We start from the raw sequence: 18,760 nt of genomic DNA on the forward strand, positions 1-18,760 counted from the left end.
GAGCACTCGCCGCCGCGCTAGCGCACCGCCGCCGCTTGATGCCCGCTGCCGGAGCGAGGAGCCGAGACCTGGTAATCGAGAGGCTAGCTAGGGTTTGGGGGCGGGTTTAGGCTGGGGGACCTGCGGTTGGTGGCGCGGAAGAGGGGTTGGGGTGGGGGGATTTTGGATGGTCTCGGCGGCGGCGGAGAGGCGTTGGAGTAGTGCGTGCTCGTGCTCCGTCTTCTTCTTCTTCTTCTCCCCATGGGAAGGTCGTTCAGGGACTCGCTCAAGCTGCTCGAGGCCGACATCCAGCACGCCAACTCGCTGTGAGCAACCTCCCCGCCTCTGCCCCCCTCCTCTTCTTCTTCTTCCTCCTCCTGCTCCCGGTTGATATACGAGGTGCTGCCGTTTGATTCTCGCCCATGCGTTTGTTTGAACTGGGTGCGATTTTACTTTCAACAGCTTGCTGTGTTGATCTAGGTCTGTAATCTGTATCCTCTCTAGCGGGACGCTGCTGCGGTGTCGGCGGCGCAAATGCGATAAATCCTCTGCGGTCTCAAATTCAGTTCAGTGGGCGTCGTCAGTGGAGCTTTTTTAGGACCGTTTGGCGTGCTCAGCAGGATATGCTTCCATCTTTGAGACTTGACACCTTGAGTGGGATTTCCCTCCTCCATGAATGCAGGCTTATTGTCGCTTGCTCCAATTTTGATCGTTGGCAACCTTGCGTAAATAGCGGTTCATCTTCTAGATGTATTTAGATTGGTCTCGGTGACTAGTAAGTTTGTTGACACGTGTCAATGAGGGAAGCTGGCGGCAGGAACTTGTTGGACACTACCATATAAGAGTGGCACTTTTGAGCTGTCATCATAAGTCCATCTTGGTGTGCCATGCAATTCTTCTCGAGTGACAATGTCATCATTGTCATCGTTTTCTGGGTATCACCATCGAAATTGTTGGCCATAATATGTGTTATACAGGCTGAGCTGATATTATTTGGCCAACTAGCTGGTCACCATGATCTTAGTTATGGTTCTTGCTTGTTTACCATCCTAGTTAGTAGTTATAATGGGCATCAGTGTGGTTCTGGATGCATTCACCATTCAGGGTCCCTCCAGTTTCAGAACCCTGTCAGGAAACAATAGTTAGTGTACTGTCTTACTGTAACTCATTGTAGGACTGCTTTTTATTCCTCTGGGGCTCCAACTGATTACAGAATTCAGAGAATATTGTTGCACTACCTTTAAACATAGTAGGATTATCCTCAGTTTGTGCTGTGTGGGCTGTGATTTTTGTTTACAGCATGTAGCGATATCTTATTTCTATAACCCTGGTAAAGTAATGACGGAATTGCGAATTGTACCTCAAGAATCCATTCCTTGTCTTTTTATGTGTAAAATGCAGTGCTTCTGAATTTCGAAGGGAATATGATGGTGCCTGTCTTCAGATGAGAATGTCATACTGTCCAGCTGCACACCTTTTCCTTTTTCTTGTGCAGTGGACTGACTGCAACCTTGCCGGTGCGCTTGGGCTGTTGAGGATTCTCATTTACAAGGTTGAAACCCTCTATTATCATAGCAAGATTTCTTTCTGTTATTCCTTTTTGTTGAATTGGAGCTATGATTAACATTATTATAATCGGGAATCTGCAGGTTTATGCTGACGGAACAACTACCATGTCCACTCATGAAAGGAAAGCAAGCATTAGGGAATTCTATGGTACTAATAGTATAATTGCTTTGTGCAGTTGTTTCAGACATTTATCTTCTTTAATAACTGGTTTGTTAATTAGTTCTTCATTTTTGGCAGCTGTCATATATCCTTCTCTTGGGCAATTACAAGAAGGAATCAATGAAGTGGAGGACAAGAAACAAAAGGCAATTTGTATAGAGAGGTATAGAAGACCGGACGAGGATCACAAAAGGGTGATCTCAGAGATTGATGATAATATAGAGGAAGAATGTGGCATATGTATGGAGATAAATGGCAAAGTTGTCCTTCCGACTTGTAGCCATGCTATGTGCATTAAATGCTACCGTGACTGGTACATATATGCTCTCTTCTCTCTGCAGTACTTGTATTCTCTAGCAAAATTCAATATCAGCCAACATTGCCTTTTGTTCTTGTGACAATAAAGCACTTTTGTGTGATCAAGATGAAATGTTAGACCCTCAGTAATGGAACACATGAGATTATACTTAACCACCATATGAAAATGCTTGGATTCTTATGTAAGCTGGTTTCTTGTCAACCTATAGTTTTATTACAGTCAAACTGAAAATAAACATCAGCATGTTCATCTGACTACCTACTGGGAAATGATTGGGTCCTTTTTTGTGCTGGCATGAACTCAAAGTTGCTATAATTTAACCTCATTTGAGAAAAGGCATAATGGTTTGATTAGATTATGTCATGACATCTACTTCCTTCTTGCATTTGGGTTAGATTTCTTTTCTCTGAATCTGAAGCAAAACTAATCCTTGAGGAATTCAAGTGTGAGATCATTTCTTACTGTTATGGAAAGTTTATCCTGGATTAGTAACACCTCCTTCACTGTATTAAGAGATTCAGCACTACGTTGATAGTTGGTAGTAATCCTGATTTAAGGTTTTCTCTGATACTGCAACAGTGGTAGCTCGAGCAGTCATTTCTGTACCTGCTTAACCTGGTCATTGAGTGTGTGTTTTAGATGAAAGATACTTCTGTTTATTTGGTTCTGAACATGTCATTGCAGCCTGGCCACAAAGTTTGAGTCTTTTAGTGTTACAGTCTGTCAGTCAACTGTGTACATGTTCCGATGACCTCTAAGATTCTTCTATTTATATTTCTATTGTTCTAAGTGTGGCCTCACTGCAGGAGATCAAGATCCCAGTCCTGTCCATTCTGCCGCGATAGCCTCAAGAGAGTAAACTCTGCCGACCTCTGGATATACACAGATAACAGTGACATAGTCGACAAAGCGACAGTTCGAAGAGAGAACCTGAGGCGTCTCTTCATGTACATTGATAAGTTACCCACAGTAATCCCTGAATCTGTTTTCGAGGTATATGATTCCCACGTAAAGTGACCTTGTGCTCGTATTCAGCGCCGCGCCAGTTGTTTGTCGGCTAGAGCGCTGTAGACATCTGTGGAGCCCCGGGTGCCCGGTGTGGGGAGCTGATGGAAGCTCACCATCAGCTCCCTAGCAGCTCTCTGGGGAGGCTCCGTAGGTAAGGTATATATGTAAATTGTCCTCGGGGTTGTATCACTGTGATGTTTTAGGGAATTCTGATGCCTTTGGTCTTGTAAGTAATGAATCATTCACTCTTGTCTTGGGTAATATTATCATGGTAGCATTTGCTTCTTCTGCTGTTCGCGACTCGACTGGAGCCGCCGTTTGTTGGAACAAACGGATTTCATGTGCATTTTGCAGGAATTTCTCCGGAAACGATTCGATTGCTCCAGGAACCTGAGAAAGTTTCTGCGGGTGAACCAAGCCGAGCAGATGCAGGTCAGTTTGACGGTGGGTCATTTCCTGAAGACCTGAATCTGCGGTGCTTAAGGGTGTGGTTTTGGTGTTTCCATGTGTGCTCTTGACGCTTCTATTTCATGATGTGTGGAAGCAGCCGTGTGTGCAGCCGATTGAAGGCAGTCGCCGACCCAGGGTCGCTGGAGTGTCAGGTTTTACCTGATAGCCTGAAGTACAGTATCCCGGATTAAGATGTCTCATCTGTTGCAGCACGCCCATCCTCCGATTAGTCATGATCGGAGCTGTCACAAAGTTCTTTCGACTAACCTCGTCGAGCGGGCAGAGTGTTCCTTGTACTTCCTCCGTCCTAAATTAACCGACGTAAATTTGTATAAAAATCTATACAAATCATGTTAATCCGGGACGATACAAATTTGCTATGTTCTTCTTACCTCGTCGCGAGGGCAGAGTCTCCCTTCTATTCGTTACGTTATTTTTGTACGTGGGGCGAAAGTGTTTCCGCTCAAGTACCGTAGATCCCGTTGTTATATGAACCTGGTTACGACGGCCCAAGCTGTCACCAAACTGCGTGAAGTTCAGCTTCCGTCGGTACTCGTGTTTTTTGCAGAGTTAAACGTAGGTGAGAGGCTTCAAGACTGAACCCCGAGATCAAGCTGAATACGGTCTTCAGTCTTCTCTCGGTGCTGCGTTTGAACGTGCAACGGCTATATTACTACGCCAAGCCCTCCAACCTAAGCGGCTCCAGTAACAACATAGCACTGTCCCTCTTCCTGACCCTTGCGAGCAATACCCGAAACGTTTTCTAGCTTGTGCTGGCTGGAAACTTGGCACGATATGGGAGTAGCATTCTAGAAGATGCATAAAAAGGTATTTACTCATTCATTGGAAAATATTTACCTCGGGCCTAATTTGAAATCTTCTACTCCTTAATTTGAAAGTTATCACCAGAAGACCATGATGAAGGTTTTGGAGTAGGTTTTAAATTGCACTTGATGATCCAGCTATATTGACATATAGAACGCTCGTAATAAATGATAGCCCAATTATGCGCGATGACATGCCTTTTTACCAATGAAATTTCTTAGGCGGCCAAAGGACAAATACGTAAATGATATTCAACAAATTAGTGATATTTGGACATGCCTATTTTGTCTTGAGATTCGTGCAATAACCAAACCTTATCATATAATCATTTATCGTCCCTTCTTCTTCCGCCGCCGCCCCTCTCCTTGTCACCGTTCAAATTTGTGCAACAACAAAACTTTATTATAACCATTTCTTGCCCCATCTATCTTCTCCTCACTCCAGCGAGCAATACAAAACCTTTTCTCCCTCGTGCTAGATGGAAAATTAGCACAATACAAGAGTAACATTCTAGATGGCAAAATGCATCTACTCATATTTTTTTACTTGCTGGTAATTAATTGGAAAATTGATATATTTACCGGGTCAAACTCCAAAATCTTCTACTCATTGATTTGGAAGTTACTACCAAAGATATCACGAAGAAGATTTTGGAGGTAGAGTTTAATTACGTTCAATAAATGGCATATATTTATATATGAAACGCTCATAATAAATGATAATCAATTATATTCTAATGTTCTGCCATTTTTTATTGATGAAATTTCTTAGACGGGCCAGGGGCAAAATCGTAAATGATATTCGATGAATTAGTATCTCCTTCCTTTTTTGACCGATGAAATTTCCCAGGCAGTATAGGGGCAAATTCGTAAATGATATTCAAGAGAGGATGTCTTGATTTTTTGGCAGTGGATTTCCTTGGCAACATAGGGGCAAGTTTGTAAATGATATTCAACAAATTGGTAATATTTGGACACGCGGATTTTGTCTCGATATTCATGTGATTGCTACCCTTGGTATCTAACCATTTTGAGTTCCTACTCATCACCATTGAGATTTGTGCAATAGCCAAACCCTATTATATTATCCTTTATCGTCCACTCTTCTTCTGCCATCACTCGCCACTATAAACTCCTTAGTCAACCCCACATTTACACATAAGTTTTTCCTTGTGGCAATGATTCCTCACCGTGACCACCATGTTTGAGCAATGTTCTTTTACTAGCTGTATAAACACAAGTCAAAACTATAACCAACATTTTAGAGCGTTGGCTGCACACATAATTATGTGCCATATATTTTGAAAAGGAGGGAGTATGTTGTTGTGTGGAGAGTGAGGGTGAAGCAAAGAGAGATGTTGACACAAGAATGACGATGGAATACAAACAATCACGGAGAGACACTGTGGGAGGACACCCACATGCCTCTTCTGATCTCAATACAAGAATTTCAAAGAAAACGGTTCAACCTGACAACAACACACACTCTCAGGCCCCGCTTGGATGGGGAAACTGGCCCAAATCCAGGTGTAACTTACAAGCATGGAAAAAATATTACATCCGACCGGTAATGGACCGCTTGGGCGAATGTTTTTGGGCTCGCCAAAACGGATGTTTGACCAATTACACCCGTAAGAAAAGCATGCATGCCGAACTCCCGTTTATAACCCGGCAAATGTTGAGCTCTTCTCCTCTTGGGGGTGAGGATGAGCGGAGCCGGTGATATTCCTGGAGGCACCTTCCTCACCAACGTTGGGACCCCTCCCTTCGCCCCCCCCCCCCCACCGCTTCCGCCATGCATCCCGTGTTGTCGTACAACTCGTACTCCGACATCACCGAGCATCCTGCCGCTCGGATGCCTAGATCTAGATCCGTGCCGGTGTTCGGGCCCGGTGGAATTTAATCCAGATATAGCCGGCCGGTGACCGCGGAGCACCGCAAGTTGTTCCCAGTCACCGAATCTGCTATCCACACGCCCACCTCCGCCGCTGCCCCCGACATGAAGCGCCTTTCCACAATCTCCGACAAGTCGGTGGCGGCGGAGGGCGAGACGACAACCTCGCCGCTGACGTGAATAACACAACATCTTCATTTTCTTCTTCTTCCTCGAATCGTGTTGGCACATATGTGTCAAATCCTGTTGATTTGATCCGATTTCTTTCACCGGTGGCGCCGTGCACTTGTAAGTACTCCTATCTACCCCTACTCCGATGCATCCTACGTTCCTTCTCCTCTCCTACGAGACCACATCAACACAATGCATCCACGTTTGGTTCCATTTCAAATCAAACGGAGAAGCCTTTTTCTGCGAGTGTTTTGGCCCCGATCGATCGATCTCCATTTCCCTCCCAAAACAACACCCTGGCTTCTCGTACAGGGTCACTCCTTCGTCACGAACTCTCAAAGTCTCAGTCCTCGTAATATAAACACCACGCCTCCTTCCCCATCTCCTCCTTCCTCCATCCGAAATTCCCAAGCGAACCCGGTGGAATTCCTTCTCAGTTCTCGCCCCCCACAGCAGCAGCGCAAACCCCAAGCCCCTCGCAGCGGAGCCCCCCGAATCCCCCGGCCGCCTATCCGGCCGGAACCCTAGGAGATTCGCCCTGATCCGCCCCGGCAGGCACCGGCGGCCCCGGGGCCCTCCTCCGCGCCGCTAACCCTAGGGATTCGGCGGCGGTATGGAGGAGCTGGTGGGGAGGGCGGTGAGGAAGGCGTTCCCGGGGTTCGGGGTGTTCGGTGGCGTGGTGGAGTCGTACGACGCGGAGGCCGGCTACTTCCGCGTGCTGTACGAGGATGGGGACTCCGAAGAGGTCGATGGGGCCGAGATGGCCGCCATCCTCGTCGGCGCGCCCATGCCGGCGCAGCCGGTGACCCCCGGGGGTTCCGCTGGGAAGCGGCCGAAGAAGCGGCGGCGTGGGGATGAGGAGTCGTCGTCCCCGCAAGGGGATGTTTCGGCCGCGGCGGATGGGTCCGACTGCGTGACGCCTGCGGAGGGGAGATTGGGTGGGGGAAATGGGGAGGTGGGGGCGGAGAAGAAGCGGAGGGTGGACGCTGGGCTGGAATCTTCTAGGCCTGTTCGCCGGAGCGCGAGGCAGGCTAAGGCGGCGGCCCTGGCGGCTGAGATGGAGGCGGTCGCTGCTGTTGTCGCGGCTGCTGAGGCTGCTGAGACTGCGGCTGCGGCTGGTGGTCCTGTGGCTGCGGTTCCCGTTGCTGCTACGCCGCAGCAGTCTGGGAGGAAACGCCAGCGTGGAAATGGGAGCAGTCGGTATCGCTCTGTTGCCAAGGATTTAGAGGACGCGGCGCTGGATAAACTGCCGCCAAAGCCAGAGCTGCCGCCGTCATCGCAGGGGTTGGATTTGGCAGGCCTCCCTGTTCTGGATGTCTTCCAAGTCTACTCCTGCTTGAGATCATTTAGCAGGCAGCTATTCCTCAGCCCGTTTGCGCTAGACGCATTTGTGGCTGCACTGCGGTGTACCCACGTGGACCCTTTGATTGACTGGGTGCATTTTGCTCTGCTCCGGTCTCTGAGGAGTCATTTGGAAGATCTGGCCGATGAAGGGGACCCTTCAGCAGTACACTGTATCAGGTAAGAGTCTTTCATTGTTTGGTTGTAATATACGCTTACAGGGTTTTAGATTTCTAAAGACTTGTCTTTTAATTTTCTGCTGTTAAACTGTATAGGAATCTTAACTGGGAACTTTTAGACCTAGCAACTTGGCCAATATATCTTGCTGAGTACATACTAACTCGGGGTTCAGAACTGAGGTATGGTATGAAGCTTACAGATCTAAAGCTGTTGAACACAGAGTACTACAGGCAACCAGCAACAGTAAAACTCGAGCTGCTGCGTACACTCTGTGATGATGTGTTGGAGATTGAGGCTGTGCGTTCTGAACTTGGTTTAAGGGAGTTGGATGGAAATGATGAGGGCTATAAAAGCACTAGAGTGAGAAGGAAAAGGAGAGGTTCTTCTGTCAAGAGCTTAGCAGATTCTTCTCTGCCTCCGGAAGGCTCTGACGATACGGATGATGGTAACAGTGACGAGTGTTATCTGTGTGGTATGGATGGTAACCTGTTATGCTGTGATGGCTGTCCTGCTGCTTTTCATTCAAAATGTGTGGGGGTGGTGGAGGATCTATTGCCTGAAGGAGAGTGGTATTGTCCTGAGTGTTTGATGCAGAGGAATAATGGGTCCAGAAATATGGCAAAGCTTGGTAGAGGAGCAGAGGTCCTGGGAATCGATCCACATGGACGACTATACTTTGGTGCCTGCAGCTATGTTTTGGTGTAAGTCAACATAGACTTCATCCTTTGGTGTTATACTTATAATTATATACATAGCTTTCTGAGAGTTCCTTAGCTCTGCTGTGATTTGTTTATGCTTCCTAACGCCTATTCAAAATATTTTATTATTTTGCGCAGGAGTATGCTTGAATGCCATTTTGTATGATTGAACCATGACATTACTATCAATCCATTGTTAGATTCTTTTGTTGCTTTTCCACATAGGGTTTGTGTCATGCATGCACTCACTGTACATCTAGTTCTCAGTACCTTGCACCACAGCTACTTAAAATTCTGCTATTTATTTCTCCACATAAATATTTACACAGTTTCATTTATTGGCCACAGATTTCAATGTGTCCTTGTGACGGTGAGTTCTGATCTGCTTGATGAACATCCTTTGTAGACTTGTAGTTCTTGCAGTTTGTCAACTGTGTTTTGGGCTCTCATTCGTTTTTCCTCTTCTTTTTTTTTTAAAAAGGAATAGCGAGTTCACCATTCTTTGGAAAAAACAACAGAATACCTGCAATACTCTGGTTTGGCAAGTTTGGGCTCGTACCATTTTGTAGGCTCGTTGATCAAGGATTGGCTGAAACTTGAAATATTTATATTGCAGAAATGTGATACAATCTGTTTACCTTGGAAAACTGATTTATATTGCAGATATGTGATACAATTTGTTTACCTTGAGTACTACAGTTGAATGGTTGCTTCATGCATTAATAAATAAGTCATCTTATGAAATTGCAGGGTTGATTCATGTGATGTGGACTCTCCTTGTCATTATTATGGTCAGATCGATCTTCATTCGCTTGTTACAGTGTTAACTTCATGTCACCGTTCGTACAATTCAATTGTAAATGTGATCTCTTTGTTTCTGAGCATTGCCATTGAAGCATCTAATTGTAACGGTCGGTATAAGAATAGCAAGGAATGTAGTACCTCTGACCATGAGAAAGACTGCAGGGAATCATCACTGAAGCAACCTAGTGAAAGTGAACAGTATAAGATAGAGAAGGATGGCTCCTCTGAACAATTGGATGCCGGAAAAGTTTGTACCTCAAAGTCAGATCAGGATGCCTCAAACGGGAAATACATCCTGACATCTGCAACTGTTTCTCAAAATGGCAGTGAAACTATAGTTGGGAAGTTGAATCAAACATCTCAAAGTAACATATCTAGTGCCAACAAGGATAGATGCCATTCTCAGCTAGATGATGTTTGCTTACATGTTAATGGTTTGCCTGCTGAGAATCAGAACGGTCCATCACCTAAAAAAGAAGCAAGTGATTGTTCTCTCCATTCTGACCCCACTAGGTATATAAACTATTATAGTTTCGGTCAAATCGCAGCATCAGCTGCTCGAGAGTTGAAGCACAAGCTGTCTGAAAATGAAGAAGGAAAGAAGCATGGTCAGGATGCAGTTTCTTTTCGACTAAAAACAATATGTAAAAAATATGTTAATGTTTTTGCACTGACTGATCAAAAGTTATCCGTAGAGCTTCTAAAAGAAAAATGTGGCTGGTGTAACTCCTGCCAAATCAGTAGTGGTACTGATTGCATTTTCAGAGTCGTTGATGGTCTGAAGCCATGTAATCTTGGTCTTTTGTCAGAAAAGAATAAGGAAAGTCATATCGTACTTGCTATGCATAACATTTTGTCGATTGAAGAGCGTCTGAATGGTTTACTGTCTGGTCCATGGCAAAACCCACAATATAGTATTTATTGGCGGAAAGCAGTTCTTAGAGCATCAGATCTATCGTCATTGAAGCAGCCCCTTCTCATGGTATAACTTTTCTAATGTTTTGTCCTTACTAAAGGATATTTTTAACTTGCATGGACTGAATTCTTACATGCTTATCTGCTCTCATACTCTGCAGTTAGAGTCCAGTCTGCGACGTGTTGCCTTCTTTGGGGATTGGCAAAAACCAGCAGACTCTGTTGAAGTTGTTGGGTCTGCAGCTCATATCTTGGTACGGTCATCTAATAAATCTAAGAGTTATGCAAGTGCTAGAAAGCCGGGGAGGAAGCCATCTATTGATGAGCTCAAAGTTGACTCCCCTGATGTTGGTGTTTATTGGTGGAGGGGTGGAACATTATCTCGTCAAGTGTTTCATTGGAAGAGGTTACCTCAGTCGTTAGCCTCCAGAGCTGCTCGGCAAGGTTGTTTCTCCAATCTTCTGTCACGTAACAGCCGTGCCATTCTCATATTTGTATTAAACCTTTGTAATCTTGTGTTGTATCTCAGCGGGACGCAAGAAAATTTCCACCATAGTGTATCCAGAAGGTTCGCAATTTGCCAGGAGGTTAAAGTACATCGCTTGGCGAGCTGCCGTTGAAATGGCACAGAATGTGTCTCAGCTCATTTTACAGGTAATATATTCTCTTTGTTTTGGAAAGCAATCAAATATAATTAGATCCCTAAGTTCTTCTGTATGTACCTTCAGATTAAAGAGCTTGAATTGAATATCAAGTGGAATGAGATATTGAGCACTCTCTCTTCTGCCCTTGCAACGAAGGAAAGCCAGAGGATAGCAAGGCTTTTTAAGAAAGTTATAATTCGGAGAAAACGTATAGAAGCAACAAATGCAGAATATCTACTTGATTTTGGAAAGAGGGAGAATATTCCTCCTGTTGTTGTTAAACATGGAATAAAACTTGAGGAGCCCTCGAGCGAGAGGAACAGATACTGGTTGAGCGAGGGTCATGTCCCTCTTAGTCTTTTGAAGGCATATGAAGCCAAAGCAATAACTCGCTTACTGAAAAAGAAAGATACCGATGATTTTGCTAGGAAGACGAGCGACTTCAGACCGAAAAAGCCAAAAACATCAGTGTTTGATGACCTCCTAGAGAAAGCAAAAAAGCTACCCAGCAGGCTCTGTTGTCAGTGTTACAAAAATGTAATTGCCAGGTATGTTTACAAAGCCATTTACTTTTTTATTCATGTAAAGTACTTATAAGAAAGGGGAAAAAGCGTGTTTAATTGCATGCAGAGCCGTGCTTACACGCGAAGCGCTAGCAAAATACTCTTGGCAAAATGCCTCGCTTCTGCCATATTGGCAGTACTCTTTGTCTCTATCCACTTTGGTATAATGTATCGTGGATTTTTTTTCCCACGGTTCTTGTTCTCTGTACCACTATTGCCAATCTAACTGATGCGAACCAACCCGCTTTTATCTGACTTTTCCCTCCGATATTGAGAACCACTATTCTCAATGTTGCCAATATTTTTCTGTGTTGGTGAATGATGTTTCTGCATGTTATCTGACTTTTCCCTCTCTTTTTCAAACAGTGACGCTGTGAACTGCCAATATTGTGAAGGTACGTACAGTTTATAGTCATTTTTCTTCTTGCATACGCATAATGCATCAATATGCGTTAAATTCTTATGTTTATTTATGTATGGGATATGCATCTTATTTGCTAAAAATCATCAATGCTAGGATTTAATATTTTCAGAGATCAATCATTAACTACTATGTTGTGCTTTTTACTTGGAAGTTTGAATATTGATGCTTGAAGTTATACTATATTGGGACTCAGTTGTGATGTTCTCTCATTCTATGCAGCACTTTTTCATAGAAAGCATTTCAAGGTTCCTAGAGGTGCTGTTGATGCTTTTTACGTCTGCAACAAGTGCCTAGCTGAAAAGGTCTCGCCAGTGAAGTCTCCACAGAAAAAGGCTGCATCAACGAAGAGCTCTCCAAAAAAGAAGCAAAAGAAGCAACCACGAAAGATTTTGAGAAGAGGAAATCAGATAGTTATCAACCTCAAGAAGAAAGCTGGCCAGAAGAAGGGCAAGCGTGGCCGTCCTAGAAAGAATCCATTGAGTGTGTCGAAGAATGAATCGCTAAAGATGCCTGAGAGTCAACCATCAAGTGAGCCCAAGAATGAGCCGGTGAAACGCATATCAAAACGATTATATGACAAGTACATGAAAGGTAACTCAAGTGTATCTGAGCATAAAGCAAGCTGCCGTAAGAGGAAGAGGACTGCTTTGCATTATTCGTACTGGTTAGATGGCCTTCGATGGGCACAAAACACAGATGATGAACAGGCAAGAAATTTCATGAAAGAAAGAATTGTGTTTCCATCTGAAGATGTTGAACTTTCTGAATTCAGTCCAGTATGCTGCCTGTGTAAGAAATGCTACAGTGGGGATGCCATTTATATTGCTTGTGAGAATTGTGAAGGTAAGATAGGTTTACTTTCATGGTATATTTCAAAGAAATAGGTTTTACTTCCATGGTATATATCTGTGAGTTTCAGAACAAACTGATATCGGCTCACTTTCCCCCCTAAGGACAGTTGACCCCTCTTAATTTCTTCTTGGTCCTCTCATCCTCTGGAAACTGCAACTACAGTTTTTTTCTCATTGATTATTTCCTAAGCTACGGAACATATACCCTTTCCTGATTGTACTTTCTGTATCAGAAAGAATTTCATATGCTGGCTTGTAATCACATTTGTTTGCTATTCATGCCATGGCAAGCTATCTTACTTTACATGATTGGTGTGTTCTAATTGCGCTTGTTCTCCCTTGCAGATTGGTTCCATGGGGATATCTATTCTATTACCCTAGAAAATGTCGGTAATCTCATAGGCTTCAAGTGCCATGCATGCCGTCTGAGAGCTGTACCTGTTTGTCCATATGCACAAACCGATGCATTTCTTGGGGATCAATCAAGGGAAGACGCTGTCGACATGTGTGTAGAGGACAAGGACATCAATTGTCCTGAAGATCCGGGCACTTCTGATGGTCTGAAAGAGCTTGATGATCATAATATCGAGGAGGTGCTCCACGGTCATGACATTGAGAAACAGGCCGGTGATCATAATTGTTTGAAAGTTCTTGAGAATCAATCCAGGGAAGATGCTGTTGACATGTCTATAGAGGACAAGGGCATCAATTGTCCTGAAGATCTGGTCACTTCTAATGGTCTGAAAGGTTTTGATGGTCATAATGTCAAGGAGGTGCTCCACAGTCATGGCATTCAGAAACAGGTCGGTGATCATCATTGTTTGAAAGTGCTGGAAGATCATAATGGTCTAAAAGAGCCCAGCAGTCATAGCACGGAGAAAGAGCTTGATGATCGTAATTGTTTAAAAGACCCAGGCAGTCGTAACAACATGAAAGAGGCTGACAGTCACATCACTGCGGAAGGGCCTCATGATCATAATAATCATTGGGCCCAGAAAGAGCTTGATAATTATAATTGTCTGAGTGAGCTGAGCAGTCATAACAATGTGAAAAATCTGGACAGCGGGAACAATACTGAAGAGCTTGGTAGTACTAAAGATAGCAAGTTTGCTGCTGGAGAGACACAATGTATGGAAGAGCTGGAGAACCATAACAGTCTGAAAGACCTTGACAATCACAATGGCACAAAAGAGCTTGATTATCACAGCAGTGTGGACAGGCTTGTTGGTATTAACAATCTAGAAACGCTTGACAATCATAACAGTCTGGAAGAGCTTGATAATCAGAACAGTCTGAAGGATCTTGACAATCATAAGAGTCCAAAAGAGCTTAGTACTGAAGGTGGTAATTTTTCTGCAGCAAGACATACTGGTGGTTTTCTAGATGAGCAGTCTAACACTAGAATATGTAGCGAAGCTCTGGTCATGACATCACAAAGTGATTCTGTGAAGGAATCTATTGCATTGCAATCCAAGGATAGTTCCCAGGATAATTGTGTTCCTGCTGATCATGAGTAGGATAATAGGGTATGTGGACAGTAAGGAAAGTGCAGTCGGACATGTTTTTTTTTTCTGAGCTTGTACTGTTCACTTGTTCAGTCCTGCTGCTGCTTTGCTAGGGAACTCATTTGACTAGTGTTGTGGGTTGCAGAGCTATCTGGCAGCTTAGTTTGTGCTGTAGGATATATTACCTTGGTGATGCAACACAAAATAATAATCTGCAAGAAGGAAAATATACTTTTTGGTATTCTTCATATTGGTCATTTCCTCAGGGACCTGACAAGCGAAGAGTTGGAAGTATTGACTATGACGTAAACTTTTGTTCTTGGTAGGGCTGATATATAGGGAATATATGGGTACCATTTCCTGCCCATGCTTTCCGGTCAGAGCTTGTGATTCATTGTGCACTTTGATGAGATTGTGCATTGATTGGGTTTCTTCAAGTACCAGTGGTTGTTTTTGGCTATGCTGCAACTAACTCATGATGCATAAGGTAGTCAATTTTGTTTACATGTCCCTATTCGTTTGTGTTGAATATCAGCATATTTCTTGCAAAAGAAAATAGCACTGAACTTGTTTATTTTCCATTATGACGATGTTATATGACTTGCATGTTTTCTGGTGTAGCTAAGGTTCACATTAAGCTCTCCCTACTGGGTTAACGATGTTGTTGGTATGTAGGCTAAAGGTGATCAAAATACTGATGTAGCAAGAACATAGTGTTTAGCTTTACATAAATGAGTTGTGTTACCGTTGTATTTTAGAGAGGAGGAATTTGAAGGTTCTAGATAATAAGGTATATCATGTGGAAGCATTGGGAACATGGACTGTCCCTCTGCCAATCTACCTACCATTCATCTCACCCTTTCCATGTTAAAAACATTAATTCCATCATATCAATTCTGCCAATGCACAGTTTTTCTCTCCTGTTTGTGCTTTTCCAGTTTGCACCCATCTATGTATCTATCTGATCTTGTTTACTCTCCCTGTATACAGGAAGGAGATAGAGATGAAGCATTCAGCCATTCACTACCGCTGTCAAGAACAAGGAGTTCCCATTCTCCATGATTTCCCTTGTGCACTCAATAGATGTTACATCAGATTGACTAGATATCTTGATGGTTCATTTTTTTTGGCTTTTTCTAAGTGCTGCTGTACATCCTGCGAAAGAGTTTATCTTGGCTTATTGTTTTTTCCTGTATATTGGTTCCATTAGGCTTCAGGATATATATAGGGAAAATACTAGCTCACCATGCAGTTTAACTGACAGATTCAGATCGTAGAATGATTTTGTTGTACTTTGCTGGCTCTATTTCCATCTGATGGTTATACCCTGGTTTAGCAATCTCTTGCAGAAGCTGTTAGCCTGTTGCAGTTCTTAGATCTAAGGTCTAATTTTTTCTGTTACTAGATCAATCGCAGATGTTTCCTGGCTCTCCTGCCTGGCACGTCCCGGAGCTATCGCGTGCCGTGGGGAGTGCTGTCTTTTACTGTGCGACCAAAGAAAAGTTCGAAGGAAAAGGTTGGAATCACAATTTGGCTCCAAGGAGCGCATGTTCCCAGGAGAAAAATATAAAAATATATTGTTAAAACATTTCCCAAAAGATAACATATGTGGAAGTTCAAGTCTTCCTAGTGTACGTAAACTTTCCTGCTACAACGAAGTTTTGTGCACCTGAGTTAGACTAAGAGGAAAAGGATGAAAAGCTGGGATGATCATAATAAAAGGAAGGCCATTAGTCATTCAACTGGTGTTGTCCGTGCAATCCAGTCCCTAATCTTCGTGTTTTTTATTCGAAAACTAGTCGTGCATTACATTTACAAGAAATGCAATGAATCCTGGCTGTTAAATTGAATTTGAGTGTTTGTCAAAATTTAGATGTATGTAGACATGACTTAGTGTATAGATGCATCCAAATTTAGTCAAAGTTGAGACATTTTTTGTTGGACGGAGGAAGTAATGAAATTGGGATGATGTTGTATCATTACCAACGATGACTCTACCATATGTAATCAGTCCTAGGAAGGTGATTGAAATTGCAAGCTCTAAAAAGAAGCTTCCTTCCTTTTACTGCATTCTGGATAAACATGCTAAACCTGGTAATGTTAAAAAAGGAGCTGCAGCTGGAAGGATCACTAGAGCTTCAGAGAGGCTTAAGCAGTTAATTGATGATGAGGAGAAAAAAACAAGACATGCTGTTGACAAGGAGGAAGTAGGTTATGGTGACTCGGTTGATGATCCTGACTATTTTGCAGAGATGGTCGAGAGTGAAAACTATATTGAAGATGGAGATGATGACATGTACATGTGAGGAAAGTGTTGAAGATTGTGGAGAAGATGTTGATGCTGACCAAGAAGGAAAGGGGAAGAAAGTGGACAAGGGAAAAAGGAAAGACAGAGGACGATCATTCAGATGATGATGCATTGAAGCTTCGACTCCGGAGATGAGGACACACAATATAATTTTAAGGCATTTTCAAAAGAAGACATGCTCCAACTCCTCCGCCCAACTATCCGTGTACAGCGGTAGAACAACACCGTCTCGCCTCCATAGAGAATGTACATCGACACCTCCAGCGCATGCATATAGTCATCTTTCGAATTGAACGAGACAAAAAAATGGCTAGGCAAAGAGGTTACCTTCGCTCGGATGCGCCCAACGCCCAAGCTACATTGACCGTAGATAGCCACCACAAGCGTACCGTAGGAAAGGTGCAATGCCATCATCTGTGCCCGTGTGGCGGGCACGGCAATAGCAACAAGGTTGCGGCTAAGCATACGATCTTCCTTCTCAGTCATCTCAAGCGTGTGCGACTGGACGATGTGGCTGGTGGATGGACGGAGTTCCGTCTCAGCGCGCCAGACGGTCTCCTCGACGTAGTAGGGAATAGTCTTTCCACCTTTTAGGATATCACCGCCGCTTGGGGAGACGGGGCACGAAATGTGGAATTTAGGGTTTCCATGGTCAACGGATGGGAATGGGGAATTTCTATCGAGAGGGGGGGGGGGGGTTCACACCTTATAAGGAGGGGATGATGGGGTTCGGTTGTGAGGGAGAGAGACGCGGGGGGTTATTGCAAAATAGGATGTCGTCAAAGCTTGACAACAAGTGGCCCCTTAGTCTAATACTTGCCATGTCGAACGCATATGCATGTTGATGCCAAATATAGGATTGTATGTGCATTTTAAGGGACCAAGGACTTAATTAGATGAATAACACTAGTTTAGAATGGTTTCGCTAGTTCTAAAGCGACGGAGAAAAAACTATTTCTAAGTCGACGCTAACAACCATCCGATCCAATCATTGAGATTTGTGCAAGATTTATATAAGTATAAAATAATGAGAAAACTTTAATTGGATGGATATGACAGACGACTTAAAAATAGACACTCCCAATTTAGCTACCTATTATTATTGATTATAGTATATAAAAATCACCCATACGGCCGCTACTCGCTTCGTTTTCATGCACACCAATCGGTGTGTGTGCACACACATGGCTCCTTCGTTCAGATCAAGAACATGATTTGCATGATGGATGGACTAAATAATTGCTCCTCACCACTATAGATCACCTTCGTCTCTGCTTGAGGGAGATATCTTAGTTAAACATGTCAAGCATCCATCATCGTTCCGCCGATGATCGCGACGGCGAAACCAATCATATTGGACGATCGAGCAAAGCAAGGACGACGTACCACCCAGCACACATAATGTATTCCTCCCTTGTCGTTTCAAGGATTCTTCAGCTAGCTTGCCACGTACCTTGATGGTGAAATTAGCAATCGATGACGATGCAAACCCCAAATTATTGGTGCCTGCTGCATTATGTGCGGTCCGACTCAACATGCATGACTAACATCCCTCTCAAAGACAGTTGAGCAAGTGTGTGTCGACTTTTTTTTCAGTGCTGTGTACGCGTTGTGTAAATCTAGCTTGCGGGCTGCTGGATTTCGGTTTTGCGTCCGGGCTACTTAATAGTTCCTCCGTCTTTAAGAAAGTGTCGTCTTTTTTCTGAAAATAAACGAACCTACACAATAAAATGTGTCTGAACAAAACTGCGACACTTATTTTGAAAAATGTGTCTGAACAAAACTGCGACACTTATTTTAAAGCGGAGAGAGTATTTTTTGAACTCAAAATGTGCGTCGTTACGATACTTCCAGGTCCACGGAGTCCTTTTTGGCTGTAATTAACTTCCATGCAAGATGCAAGTTGCAGTCGTGCATGTTTGACTGACTGACTGACTGACCCCGTGCAGCTAGCTTAGCGTTTACCTTTTCTTCCTTGTCCAACGTGAGACACGACAGACGACGACTTTGCACACGACCGACCGGGATTAATTCGGCAACCGGCATCGAGCTGACTGACCTTAGCCATTTAAGGAGACGTTCAAAGCTACAGTAGCTAATTAACGAGAATTTGCGCACTGAACCTTTTTGCTGAATTTTGCGACAAGGATCATC

General features: G+C 43.8%; 2 protein-coding genes across 2 annotated transcripts; both read left to right on the top strand.

Annotated features, from left to right (window-relative positions):
- The first annotated feature begins 32 nt into the window (after window positions 1–32).
- On the top strand, window positions 33–3,322 carry LOC100823656 (E3 ubiquitin-protein ligase AIRP2). Its single transcript, XM_003562466.4, has 5 exons — window positions 33–305; window positions 1,381–1,531; window positions 1,629–1,695; window positions 1,786–2,020; window positions 2,833–3,322. Exons 1-5 carry the CDS (start codon window positions 241–243, stop codon window positions 3,041–3,043), a joined length of 729 nt encoding a protein of 242 aa, XP_003562514.1. The 5' UTR covers window positions 33–240; the 3' UTR covers window positions 3,044–3,322.
- A 3,337-nt stretch (window positions 3,323–6,659) lies between these two features.
- Window positions 6,660–15,642, top strand: LOC100822072 (DDT domain-containing protein PTM). The gene is made up of 10 exons (XM_010236125.3): window positions 6,660–7,894; window positions 7,990–8,595; window positions 9,343–10,378; window positions 10,473–10,755; window positions 10,841–10,965; window positions 11,040–11,503; window positions 11,885–11,913; window positions 12,162–12,785; window positions 13,139–14,785; window positions 15,289–15,642. The coding sequence occupies exons 1-9, from the start codon at window positions 6,987–6,989 to the stop codon at window positions 14,308–14,310; spliced, it is 5,247 nt and encodes a 1,748-aa protein (XP_010234427.1). The 5' UTR covers window positions 6,660–6,986; the 3' UTR covers window positions 14,311–14,785; window positions 15,289–15,642.
- Window positions 15,643–18,760: the final 3,118 nt, after the last annotated feature.

Source organism: Brachypodium distachyon, chromosome 1 (assembly GCF_000005505.3).
Source record: "Brachypodium distachyon strain Bd21 chromosome 1, Brachypodium_distachyon_v3.0, whole genome shotgun sequence".
Classification (NCBI taxonomy): domain Eukaryota; kingdom Viridiplantae; phylum Streptophyta; class Magnoliopsida; order Poales; family Poaceae; genus Brachypodium; species Brachypodium distachyon.

Bases quoted from the DNA above. Each gene is read 5' to 3' on its own strand.
- LOC100823656 (XM_003562466.4), top strand. From the start codon at position 241: ATGGGAAGGTCGTTCAGGGACTCGCTCAAGCTGCTCGAGGCCGACATC. The intron at 306-1,380 runs GTGAGCAACCTC...TGTAAAATGCAG, and splicing joins ATCCAGCACGCCAACTCGCT to TGCTTCTGAATTTCGAAGGG. The intron at 1,696-1,785 runs GTACTAATAGTA...CATTTTTGGCAG, and splicing joins AAGCATTAGGGAATTCTATG to CTGTCATATATCCTTCTCTT.
- LOC100822072 (XM_010236125.3), top strand. From the start codon at position 6,987: ATGGAGGAGCTGGTGGGGAGGGCGGTGAGGAAGGCGTTCCCGGGGTTC. The intron at 8,596-9,342 runs GTAAGTCAACAT...ATGAAATTGCAG, and splicing joins GCCTGCAGCTATGTTTTGGT to GGTTGATTCATGTGATGTGG. The intron at 10,379-10,472 runs GTATAACTTTTC...CATACTCTGCAG, and splicing joins TGAAGCAGCCCCTTCTCATG to TTAGAGTCCAGTCTGCGACG.